At 45.4% G+C, this 13,774-nt stretch overlaps 1 protein-coding gene across 1 annotated transcript in view; it reads right to left on the bottom strand.

The window, feature by feature from the left end:
• Positions 1–13,774, bottom strand: part of LOC140076200 (uncharacterized) — a 215,350-nt gene that overhangs the window by 18,830 nt on the left and 182,746 nt on the right. The window contains exon 6 of the mRNA XM_072122714.1: positions 6,992–7,981. Coding sequence (XP_071978815.1) covers positions 6,992–7,981 — 990 coding nt within the window. The remainder of the gene's footprint in view (positions 1–6,991; positions 7,982–13,774) is intronic.

Below are 13,774 nucleotides of genomic sequence, written 5' to 3'. Positions count from 1 at the left end.
TTTGAAACCCAGTAGTTGTAGGGAGCTGTGTGATCATTTACGGTCAGCTACGTACTCCCTCACCCAGGGCCGCATCTGCCATGAAGCGAGATGAAAATCTCGCCTCAGGTGGCGGATGCCTGAGCCCTGATTGAGGCGGCGAAATGTGGGGCCATAGTGTGGGCGATTCGGGTGGCGATTGCCGCCCGAATAGCCTACATGAAAAATCAATCGCGCCTGTCTCTTTAAGAGACAGACGCGAGTGATGTACAGAGCGGCCGGCACAGATCCTTCTGTCCGTGCCGCTCTGTTGCTCCGGAGGACTCATCCCTTCACAGAGTACAAGGTAGGCGAAGACCCGGGAATAGGACGCGAACGTCGGCGGGGGAGCATAACAGGAGTCGAGGTGAGTTGATTTCTTTATTATTTTTATAAAAGGCGGGCAGTATGACAAAGAATACGGGGGGCTTTATGATAAAAAAAATGGGGGGGGGAGGCTGTATGATAAAGAAAACGGGGGGGGGCTGTATGATAAGGAAAACGGGGGGGGGCTGTATGATAAAGAAAACGGGGGGGGGCTGTATGATAAAGAAAACGGGGGGGGGGGAGCTGTATGATAAAGAAAATGGGGGGGCTGTATGATAAAGAAAACGGGGGGGGGGGCTGTATGATAAAGAAAACGGGGGGGCTGTATGATAAAAAAAACGGGGGGTGTGTGATAAAGAAAACGGGGGGGGCTGTATGATAAAGAAAACGGGGGGGCTGTATGATAAAGAAAATGGGGGGTGTATGATAAAGAAAATATGACAAAGAAAGCGGGGGGCAGTATATCTAAGAAAACGGGGGGGGGCTGTATGACTAAGAAAACGGGGGGGGGGGGCTGTATGACTAAGAAAATGGGGGGGGGAGCAAATTCAACAGTCCTGGGTGGGAGAAGATGCAATGATGCCGTCTTCCTGAGTGAGCAGATCGTCGCCTGTGAGGTACTAGATGCCACTATTGTCTGTGTCACTGACTGGCAAGTGGTACCACGTGTGGTGTCTCAGAGGGCCAGTTACTAATTTTAAGTAATGTTGTCGGCTTTTTTTCGGGACCCCAGAGAAGCCTGGAGGGATTGCCTTTAAGATGGCGTCTGTGACGTCATCTTAAAGGCAAAGTGTCAGCCTATGCATCTGCATAGGCTGGCACTGCTAATACCCTGCAATACATTAGTATTGCAGAGTATTATCAAGAACAAGCAATCAGATGATTGCTTGTTCATATCCCATGGTGGATCATGTAAAAAAAATGTAAAAAAAAATGTTTTTCAATAAAAAATTACTTTATAAATCACTAAAAATGCCCATAAGGCCCAACACATATAAAGAGACATATAACGCTCAAAAAAGTCTAAATCATAACACAAACCCCACATATATAGTATCACCGCGTATCATCAACAATCCATAGAATAAAACTAAATAACTATTGAACCCATATGATGAACGCCGTAAAAAAAAAACGTTAAAAACACGCCAAAAATTAGGATTTTTACCTATTATATCCCACTAAAAATGCAATAAAAAGTGATCAACAAAACATATGTACTCCAGAATGATACTGTTGCAAAGAACAACATGTCCCGCAAAAAACAAGCCATCAACCAGCTCTGTAGCCAAAAACGTAACAATGTTATGCCACTTGGAAGACGGCGATGCAAAAATGATAAATTTTTCCCCACATTAGGGTTTTATTTGGCAAATTTAGTAAAACATAAGAAAAAATATTCATGTCTGGTATCCCCGTAATCGTATCGACCCATAGAATAAAGATAACAGGATTATTAGGCTATACGGTGAACACGAAAAAAAAAAAAAGTAAAAAATCCAGTACAGAATTGATGCTTTTCTACTCATGACCTCAAAAAAAGTTCCTAAATTTTCAACAATAGGTGATACCAACCCCAAAATGGTAACAATGGAAAAAGCATCTCGTCCCGCAAAACAAATGCCGTCACATGGCCCAAATAACGGAAAAGCAAAAATTTTATAGCCTTCAAAAGGGGGCAACGATCCTGGCAGCTGCAGGGTGCTCCTTCCCTTCTGCGCCTCGCTGTGCCCCCATAACAGAAGTAACTGCCACATGTGGGGGGTCTCTGCAATTGTAGAACAAATTTTATGGTGAGTTTTCTCTTTTTATCTTTTGGAAATGTGTAAATTTTAGTGCTAAATGAACGTATAACCGACAAAATTTGACCATTCTAAATTTCACCGCCATTTTGATTCAATTACTATGAAGATCTCAAGGGGTTAACAATCTTTGTAAATGCTGTTTCTGATAGTTTGAGGGGTGCAGATTTGAAAATGGGTTGATTATATAGGGGGGTTTTTGTTGCTAAATATGTAAATTTTGATTTCAAACAGTATTTATCCCCAAAAAAGTCAATTCTGAAAATACGGAAAATCGCTATTCGATTTGTAGGCCGTGTGACGTCAAAATAAATTATCCAAACATTTCAAAAATTATGAAAATGTAAAGTAGACAAATGGGAAATGTTATTCTACAAGTTATTTAGGTGGTAAATCGATCTGCCTGAAAATGCGGTGATTTTGAATTTCGAAAATGGCAAATTTTTCTAAAAATTCATCATTTTTTTTCTTTTTTTTGTAAATAAACGCAAAACTTATCAGCCAAAGAGACGCAGGTCAGAATCCAAAAAATGGGACTGAGCCTTAAAGGAAACCTACCATTTCAGATCGTCGGTGTAAGCTGTAAACACCGAGCACCAGCTCAGGGTGAGCTGGTGCCGGTGCTTAGTTTCGTTAGTGTTATAAACCGCGGTATCGCGGTTTTAACACTTTTTAAACTTTATAGCAGACGCCGCTTTTCCTATGTAGGCGCGCGCACGATCATGCGCACGCAGCGCCGAAGCAGTTTCTGCTATAAAGTTTAAAAAGTGTTAAAACCGCGATACCGTGGTTTATAACACTAATGAAACTAAGCACCGGCACCGGCTCACCCTGAGCTGGTGCTCGGTGTTTACAGCTTACACCGACGATCTGAAATGGTAGGTTTCCTTTAAGCTGTAAAATGGCTGCGTCCTTAAGGGGTTAAAGAACCTCCAGACTTCTGAAAATCTAGCCCTCGCCACGGAGCTTGACTATGTGAAACATTTGGCGCTGATGCACCAGCTCTGGCCCTGCCTCTCCGTCTGGCCCCACCACTGCTTCTTCCAACCTGTTCTCGTCCAGGACTCTCCTCCGTCTCAGAAGCACTGTGTTCACCCGGCCTATCAACCCAGCTTGGGTCTGTCACCTCATCATCCTCCGATCCCTCAGTCTGCTCCCCCCTTGGACTTCCTGCCTTGACAACAACTTCACCACTGTCTGACAACCGTGTCTCCTCATCGTCCGACACCTCTTTACACACTTCTTCCACTACGTGAATAATGTCATCATCACCCACAGACTGCGACAGGAGCAACGGGAAAGAGCTCAGCAGCAACCGGACAAGTGGTTTGTGACTCTGGGAAGGGTCCAGAAAACAGTTCCTCAGAGTATGCCGGTTCAAATGCCAAATTTTGCTGGGAGGGGGCAGACTGAGGGGAAGGAGGCTGAGGTGGAGGAGCTGGAGGAGTGCTGATTTCGGTGACATGGGTGGACTGCGTGGAAGACTGACTGGTGGACAAATGGCTAGAGGCATTGTCCGCAATCCACGACATCACCTGTTCGCACTGTTCTGGCCACGAGTCCCAGTAACTTGAGACATGATGAACCTAGGGAGTGTAGCTCTGCGGCGTTCCCCTGCTCCCTCATCAGCAGGTGGTGTCTCACCCCGCCCAGGACCACGGCCTCTGACCCCTGCAGTAGTTTGACGCCTACGCCCTCGTCCTCTACCCCTAGCCCTCGGGTTCAACATTTTCAAAATTAAAGTGTAAACTGTAAACATTTTTTGTGTGTTTTTTGGGGTTTTTTTGTGTTTTTTTTTAATGTTTTTGTATTTTTTTTTTGTAACAAAACGATCCGAAGAAATCAAACAGCAACCACAGAAGATGATGATGATTGCTATGGCTAGTTTGTAACCTACACTGACAGCACACAACTGGATTTTGTGCTTTGCCTGTGATGACTTTTAGTTTTGAAAAAAAAAATTAAAGTCAAACAAAAAAAGCGGCAGACTGCGCAATCAAACCCCTAATAAATTGTCCCACTTTGGTGTTTGAGATTAATAAGAGCTAAAGAGCTGTCACTAAGAGCTAAATAGAAAGTTCCCAAGTCTTCCTGCAAATTCCTCACAGTATGGTACTAGCTGCACTACTAGTGCCAGCAAGGCCAGCCACAAGCAAATTAAAAAAAAAAGTATAACGTTATTGTAGCCCTAAGAAGGGCTGTTGGGTTCTTGGAGAATCACTCCTGCCTAACAGTAAGCTAATAGAACACCCTAACGCTTTCCCTGACCAGCAGCAGCTCTCTCCCTAGCGGCATCCAGGCACAGAATGATCCGAGCAGCGCAGGCAGCGGCTAGTCTATCCCAGGGTCACCTGATCTGGCCAGCCAACCACTGCTATCGACGTGTAAGGGTACCACGTCATGCTGGGTGGAGTGCAGAGTCTCCTGGCTTGTGATTGGCTCTGTTTCTGGCCGCCAAAAAGCAAAACGGCGGGAGATGCCATTTTCTTGAGCTAGCGAAGTATTCGTCCGAGCAACGACGGACAAGTGTGTTCGCTCATCTGTAACCGCAACCATTAAAATCCTGCAAGAATACCCGCTAAACTTGCAAATCATGTGTCAGGGGGCTGGTAATCCTGATGAAATGGTTAGGGTAAAGCGTGTGCAATATCCCTGCCAATGTGCATGGCAGAGGAGTAGTTGTGAATAAGCCCCTTGTACCATTCAGTACACCAAGAGGTAACATGCAGCGGTAGATGCTGCCTGAACAGGCAAGGGTTAACCTGTTTACTGATGTCATCCAATGATGTTTCACCTTTGTAACTGGAGTGTGATTGGAGAGTGAGACCACCTGACCAGGAGGAGAAGTGACGGTTGGAGAGTGCCAACAGTCAGTGCAGTCAGTTAGAGGAGTGAGTGCTGACAGGGAGCTAGTGCTGACAGGGAGCTAGTGCTGACAGGGAGCTAGTGCTGACAGGGAGCTAGTGCTGACAGGGAGCTAGTGCTGACAGGGAGCTAGTGCTGACAGGGAGCTAGTGCTGAGCTCTCACCTCATGAGCAGCTCTTTAGGCTCAGCTCCTGACTGAGAAACAGCTCTTAGCAACAAGCTTTAGGCCCAGCTCTGAGAGAGAAGGCCAGAGCCTCTACAGAGCACACAGTGAGAGGTACTGTGTCAGTCCACCATCATCTCAACCAATCCAGGAAAAAGCTGCAGCTTCCAGTGTTGGACACAGCTACATCCCAGCCTGCCCCTACATCCAGGCTGGTGACCCAACTCCTGAGGTTCACTCTCCACGATCACTCTCAGTAAGACCACCATCTGTAAGGAATCGTTTGGCACGTTGCCTGCTGTTGGTTCCAATAAAGAACTGTAAGTTGTTTTCGTTCAACCTCTGCCTCCGTCTGGTCCCTGCTATGGCTGTCACCATCACGGGCACCCTGTCCACCACACAGAGACTCATACTCCAGACCCCAAAGGGTTGCCCCAGGGAGAACCACTATAGCAGCCTCTCCCTCATCATTTCTTGCCAACTCCACCCTACTGGAGACCTGCCAGGCTGTAGGACAGCCCTCCGGTCCTCATACCAAGCACCGTGACACTAGCGTGCCTAGGCCGCAACCGCCAGCCACTCAGGTACTGCGGGCCCCGGCTGACTCCAGGCCCCGAGAAAAGGCTAGGCCCCGGTGGGGGATGTTGCACGTGCCTTTTATGACTAACGAAAGGCGGCGAGAGAAAACGCGGCCGATGGGAATAACTGTACATGTGACATTGAGCACGCTCAGGAGGACCTGGAATTGGTGGAGGGGGCCTTTCTTTTTACTGAGCATGCAATCGATCTCCTGGCGTAGGAGGGAAATTTTCCCAACTGGCAATCTAAAAGTCATGGAAAAATTGTCAAGCTCAATTCCCAAAAAGGATAAATTTGAACTGGACCGACAGTCTTGTCAGTAGACAAAGGGACCCCAATGTAGTCCACGAGTGCTGTAAACTGCGCGGCAGGGAGGGGTAAGTATCGGAATCCCTCTGCCCGACAAACAAAAAATCGTCCAGGTAATGGGTCATTTACTGATTGGTGGGGGCCTCAGTGATGGGACCCCCACAGATCATGAGAACAGGGGTCCGATGTACCCCCGAGATGAGCGGAGCAGCTGATCACACAAGTGCGCCCCCCCCCCCCCATTTCTTTCTATGGAGCTGACAGAGATTGCCGAGCGCCGCACTCAGCGATCTCCATCAGCTCCATAGATATGAAGGGGCCGCCCCATCCACTTTCTACAACCAGACAACCCCTTTAATGTAAACATTGAGAGATAGAACATCAAAAAATCAAATCCAGAAATCACATTGTATAAAATTTATTTGCATTCTGCTGAGATAAACAATTATTTGATCTCATACCAACCATTAAGAGCTCCGGCTCCTACAGACCAGTTATTAAAATATGGATGGAATACACAATGACTCGTGAGGCATCCATGATCATGAGGAAGGTGAGAGATCAGCCTAAAACTACCGGGTAGGAACTTGTAGCAGCTGGGACCACAGTCACCATGAAAGAAGTGCATGGCTTCTCCCCTGTGTGGCTTCTCCCTAGTGTGGCTTCTCTTCTGTATAAAAAGCTCTAAATGAAAGTTACATTTTTGTGACATTCTAAATATCATTTTTTCCCCTCAATGTTAATTCTCTGTATATTTTCTATAAAATAATTAAGAATATGAAAATGTTTTTTCAGCTTTGGGAATTCTCTGGTGTTGTAACAGATTTCTTTTCTCAGCAAAGCATTTCCCACAATCTGAACACAACTATGGCTTCTCGCCTTTGTGCATTCTATGATGTGCAGCAAGACCTGATTTGTGAGCGAAACATTTTCCACATTCAGAACATGAAAATGGCTTCTCCCCTGTGTGAATTCTCTGATGGTTAACAAGGTCTGATTTCTGAATAAAACATTTCCCACATTCTGAACATGAAAACGTCTTCTCCCCTGTGTGAATTTTCTTATGGATTTCAAGACTTTTGTTTATAGAAAAACATTTACCACATATGACACATGAAAATGGCTTCTCTCCTGTGTGAATTCTCTTATGTTTTACAAGTTCTGCTTTTATCCTAAAACTTTTACCACATTCGGGGCATGAAAATGGCTTCTCTCCTGTGTGAATTTTCTGATGGTTTAAAAGTTCTGATTTTATCCTAAAACATTTACAACATTCGGGACATGAAAATGGCTTCTCCCCTGTGTGAATTCTCTGATGCCTAACAAGGCTTGATTTTGCAATAAAAGATTTTCCACATTCTGAACATAAAAATGGTTTCTCTCCTGTGTGAATTCGCTGATGGTTTACAAAATCTCCTTTCCACCTAAAACATTTACCACATTTGGGACATGAATATGGCTTCTCTCCTGTGTGAATTCTCTGATGGTTTACAAAATCTTCTTTCAACCTAAAACATTTACTACATTCGGGACATGAAAATGGCTTCTCTCCTGTGTGAATTCTCTGATGGATAACAAGGCTTGATTTCACTCTAAAATATTTTCCACATTCTGAACATGAAAATGGTTTCTCCCCTGTGTGAATTCTCTCATGTTTACAAAGATCTCTTTTCTCTATAAAACCTTTTCCACATACTAAACATAAATATGGCTTCTCTCCCGTGTGAATTCTCTCATGTCTAATAAGTGATGATTTAAAACTGAAACGTTTATCACATTCTGAACATGAAAACGGCTTCTCTCCTGTGTGAGTTCTCTGATGGTTTACAAGTTCTCTTTTAGTAGTAAAACATTTACCACATTCTGAACATGAAAATGGCTTCTCCCCTGTGTGAATTCTTTGGTGTAGTTTAAGATCTGCTTTATTGGCAAAACATCTGCTGCATTCAGAGCATGAAAATAACTTCTCCCCTGTGTGAATTCTCTGGTGTCTATAAAGATCTTTTTTATCTGTAAAACTTTTGCCACATACTAAACATAGATATGGCTCCCCCCCGTGTGAGTTCTCTCATGTCTGATAAGTAATGATTTAAACCTGAAACATTTGACACATTCTGAACATGAAAATGTCTTCTGCCCAGCGGAAGCTCTTAGTTGTCCGTCTCCTCTTTGGCGGCTTCTTTTCTTCCTCTTAGTCTGGGATGTATCAGAACAGAAGCCCAATGTAATAGGATCAGATGATGGGTCATTGCTGGGAAGGGCGGAGGGTAAATCCGTTTTTCTGTCGCCATTTTTATATGTATCTTGTGTAATCTCACAATCATCTGCTGTGATATCTGTAGACATCAGATGTTCCTCTGAGCTCTGGGCGATGGCATCTGCCGGGAATAACAGGATCAGTGATTATTACGCTGATAAAATCTCTAATGATAATAATATGTTATACAAGTAGTGGAGACTTGTCCCATGTTGGGCATAGAGAGGAGGAGAGCGGAGAAATCCGGCCGTGGCTTTCTGAGACTGAGTATGTTTGATGGTGGAGCTTTGGAGAATAGGAGTTCTCCTCGTCAGACATGATCTTATCCATAATACAGAAAACTCACAACATTTATAGATTTAAGGGAAAGAGGAAGGAAAGAATTGGAGTATAAATTGTTGCAGAGATTGACCCCGACCTCTGACCTGGAGGCCACGAGCAGATAAGAGCCAGCGCTCGCTTGTCGTGCCTCAGCTTTAGTTTATTGCCCTCCTGTTGTATATAAGTTGTCTGTGTATATACCATTCAGGTGTCTTCTAGGTTGTTTAAGATCCTTTGATGACGACTATATTACACATTTCTTTATAAAAAGCTAAAATCTGTCTTGTCCAACATCTCAGTTTTCAGTGTAAATTGTGTAAATACTACATTTTCCAATTAAGCAAAATGAGACCCAGTGATAGGAATTTATCCTTATGTCCCAAGGTAAGTTCTTAGTCAGCCTTCACTATACCCCTGCACCCTTATACCTCTACATCCCTGCACCCCTATACCTCTACATCCCTGCACCCCTATACCTCTACATCCCTGCACCCCTATACCTCTACATCCCTGCACCCCTATACCTTTACATCCCTGCACCCCTATACCTCTACATCCCTGCACCCCTATACCTCTACACCCCATGCACCCCTATACCTCTACATCCCTGCACCCCTATACCTCTACATCCCTGCACCTCTATACCTCTACACCCCTGCACCCCTATACCTCTACCTCCCTGCACCCCTATACCTCTACATCCCTGCACTCCTACCTCTCTACATCCCTGCGCCCCTACCCCTCTACATCCCTGCGCCCCTACCCCTCTACATCTCTGCACCCCTATACCTCTACATCTCTGCACCCCTATACCTCTACATCTCTGCACCCCTATACCTCTACATCCCTGCGCTCCTACCTCTCTACATCCCTGCGCCCCTACCCCTCTACATCCCTGCGTGACGCCCTCATTGTTCTCTTTTGTTATGGGTTTATCATCCCCTCCTCAGACAACTGTGAGCAGGATGTGTCTTTCTCATGGAGCTCAATAACTTCATTTACAAGTGTTTACTAGGCCGAATGTCTCTGTGTGATTCCCATCCTCCACCTTAGAGAATGTGTATAAGGGATGGTTATTGTTGTCTTTTCCCCTGGTTCTAGGCCTTTCCCATTGTTTCTGTGAGAGTATCGGTCACATCTTACACTTTGATGAATATAAATCTATATATTTGATATTTATACATCACCACAGCTCAGCTTCCATATTGTCCTCTAAAGACAATATACCCCCAGATCAGATATCATTGTGTCTGTGCCAGTTTTTCTGTCTTTGGATCGTTCACTTGTATGTGTGAAGTGTTTGCGCCATTTTTGTGTTGCGGCTGTAAGATGTACCGGCGTATAAGACGACTTTTGAAGACAGAAAAATCTTCTGTCTTCTCTGGGGTCGTCTTATACGCCGGTAATCGTCTTATACGGCGGCGGTCGGGTCCCGGTGCATGGAGAGGGCTCACAGGCTGAGCCCTCTCCATAGCCGGTAAGTCTTTGCTGCATATTGCAGCAAAGGCTTACCGGTAACACCCGCGATCGGTGTTTGCACAGCGATGGCTGCCGGCAGCCTCAAAAAGACATTGGGCGCATACTCACCCTCCGTTGGCTCCGATGTCCGCGCTGTGCTGTCTTCAGTCTTCCGCGCCGTCTTCTTTCTTCTGCTGGGCGCCGCCATGTTTTTCCCCGGCGCCTGGCAGAAGAAAGAAGACGGCGCGGAACACTGAAGACGAGCCGCGCGGACATCGGGGGAGCAGCGCAGCACATCGGGGCCACCGGAGGGTGAGTATATAAGTTTTTTTTTTTTTTAATGCTGGGCTGTGCTGTATACTACTGGGGGCTGTGCTGTATACTACTGGGGGCTGTGCTGTATACTACTGGGGGCAGTGCTGTATACTACTGGGGGCAGGGCTGTATACTACTGGGGGCTGTGCTGTATACTACTGGGGGCAGTGCTGTATACTACTGGGGGCTGTGCTGTATACTACTGGGGGCTGTGCTGTATACTACTGGGGGCAGGGCTGTATACTACTGGGGGCTGTGCTGTATACTACTGGGGGCTGTGCTGTATACTACTGGGGGCTGTGCTGTATACTACTGGGGGCAGTGCTGTATACTACTGGGGGCTGTGCTGTATACTACTGGGGGCAGGCTGTATACTACTGGGGGCTGTGCTGTATACTACTGGGGGCAGGCTGTATACTACTGGGGGCTGTGCTGTATACTACTGGGGGCTGTGCTGTATACTACTGGGGGCTGTGCTGTAATGGTAATGTTGTTGTTGTATGCCTTATGTTTATGAGCGACAGTTTTCCTGCTATATACCTGCATGTCATAAGAATTTACATTAAAAAAAGGACCATGTTAAATTCAAATCTGTTTTTTTTTTAAATTTTTACCAGTGTTTTGTATGCGTTGGAAAAGGGGTAGTCTTATACGGCGCATATATCTTAAACTGTATATTTTAAACAGGAAAGTAGGGGGGGTCGTCTTATACACCAGGTCGTCTTATACGCCGGAATATACGGTAACTGTGTAACTTTCCATAGCAGCGCCGATCGCACCTGATAAATGAACACGGTGACGCGTCGCTATGAATTATCCGGCACAACCTGCACAGGAAGAGGAAAACTGCACCGGGGCAGATGACACCACTTTTATATATCTTGGTCAATGTTATCATCTTTCCCAGTTGATGAATGTTGCACAATTTTTCGGACCTCAGAATATACATAGAAGGACATTTGTTATTGTGTTTTATTACGGCTCTAGATGTTCTTCATTCATGTCCAGTTTTGGGTTCACTCTCAGACAAATGAACTTTTACCGAGTTCTGAAGCACAAGATGTTGCCAAATATGTCAAAGATACCAGCAATATGTTACCACGTGTAATAATGTGATCTGCCCATAACTCCTCCTTGTATCAACCCATCTCCAACCTATTATTCTGGACCTATAAGATAAAGATATTTGTGTGGGGTCTTTCAGATCTCTGTAGATGCAGCAAACGATGTCTGTGTCTCTGCATCATCTAATCTACTTGTTGTGTTACTCAAACATCTCTATCCAGACGCTTATTCTCTGCCATTTCCCATAAGCCCCAATAACTTTATACATCACAGAAGTAACATACAACCCTCACATATTCTTACAGCTAAAATACACGACACATAACATAAATGTCACTATATACTGTTTACAACCAAATACACAGAGAACACAACCACACAGCGCGGCCTCCTCTCCTGCCTCTCCTGGGGACCCAGTAATGTGGACACCACCACCAAAAATCCCATAGAAATGTGGAAACTCCGGCTTTCTAAATACCGTATTTTCCGGACTATAAGGCGCACTTAAAAGCCTTGGATTTCCTTGGAAATCCAAAGTGCGTCTTATAGTCCGGTGCGTCCTATGTATGGCACAGGGCAGCGGACCATACTTACATAGGTCCCCGCTACCGGAGACCGGAGACAGCAGATCTCCAGCGGGAACTGCAGACCACGCGGCACGAACAACTTCTGCCGCGTGGTCTGCAGTTCCCGCTGGAGATCTGCTGTCTCCGGTAGCGGGGACCTATGTAAGTATGGTCCGCTGCCCTCCTCCACCTCCCCCTCACCTTCCCCACTCACCTTCCCCGCGTCGCCGCGTCTCTTCTCGGCGTCGCGTCCCGTCGGGTCTCCGCTCCGCCCCCGGACCTCCTCCACGCCCCCGACCCTGCGCCTTATAGTCCGATGCGCCATATATATGGAATTATTACATATATAAGGCGCATCGGACTAATGCGCCTTATATTCCGGTGCGCCTAATGGCCCGGAAAATACGGTATTCAGTTAAAGCACAAAAAATGATTTGACCTGGTTACAAATCAACTAATCCACAAGGAATAGCAGAGCTGTCAGCGGGAGCCTCATTCTCTCGCACTTCACCTCATTGGGGCAGATTTACTTACCCGGACCATTCGTGATCCAGCGGCGCGTTCTCTGTGCTGGATTTGGGTCCGGCCGGGATTTTTTAAGGTAGTTCCTCCGCTGTCCACCAGGTGGCGCTGCTGCGCTGAAAAGCATCGGAACGCACTGGAGTTCACTGAACCGGGCCGAGTGAATATAATTGCAAGCTCCGCGACAGATTTTTAGTTTTAAATGCGGCGGTTTTTCCGAATCCGTCAGGTTTTCGTTCGGCCACGCCCCCCGATTTCCGTGGCGTGCATGCCAGCGCCGATGCACCAAAATCCGATCGCGTGCGGCAAAATCCCTGGGCAATTCAGGGGAAATCGGCGCAAATCGGAAATATTCGGGTAATACGTTGGGAAAACGCGAATCGGGCCCTTAGTAAATGACCCCCATTATGTTTTTTTTCATTGTGTTTTTTTCATCCATGCCAAATACATTTTTGCATTTTAACTGACAATTTTGGGTGCTGGAGTCTCCACCTGTACATGAACTACATCTTATTGTCCGAGTTGGCATTTTCCCAGAGCCGCCATGACAGTTTCTTCGTAGAAGGATCACACTAGGAACTGGTTTCATGTTAGAGGGGAATATTCTGCACTGGAGGAGTATAGTTTGGCCTCGGCAATTTCATCCCTAAAGATATACTCTGGTCTGGGTTATTCCATACAAAGAGTTTCCATGGCCCAGCACATGGGATTTATGTCCTGGATTGTGGGAACTCTTTTAACCCCTTAAGGACGCGGCCATTTTACAGCTTAAGGCTCAGTCCCATTTTTTGGATTCTGACCTGCGTCTCTTTATATGGTTATAACTTTTGAACACTGTTACTTATCAAAGCAATTCTGAGATTTTTTTTCCCCCACATGTTGTGCTTCATTTTAGTGGTAAATTTTGGCCGATAAGTTTTGCGTTTATTTACAAAAAAATGAAAAAATTTGGAATTTTTAGAAAAATTTGCCATTTTCGAAATTCTAAATCATTGCGTTTTCAGGCAGAAGATTTACCACCTAAATAAGTTGCCGAATAACATTTCCCATATGTCTACTTTACATTTTCATAATTTTTGAAATGTTTGGATAATTTATTTTGACGTCCCGAGGCTACAAATCGAATAGCGATTTTCCGTATTTTCAGAATTTACTCTTTTGCGGATAAATACTGTTTGAAATCAAATTTTACATATTTAGCATTAA

The sequence above is a fragment of the Engystomops pustulosus genome, chromosome 8 (genome assembly GCF_040894005.1).
Source record: "Engystomops pustulosus chromosome 8, aEngPut4.maternal, whole genome shotgun sequence".
Taxonomy (NCBI): domain Eukaryota; kingdom Metazoa; phylum Chordata; class Amphibia; order Anura; family Leptodactylidae; genus Engystomops; species Engystomops pustulosus.
This window is presented reverse-complemented; position numbering and strand designations above follow the sequence as displayed.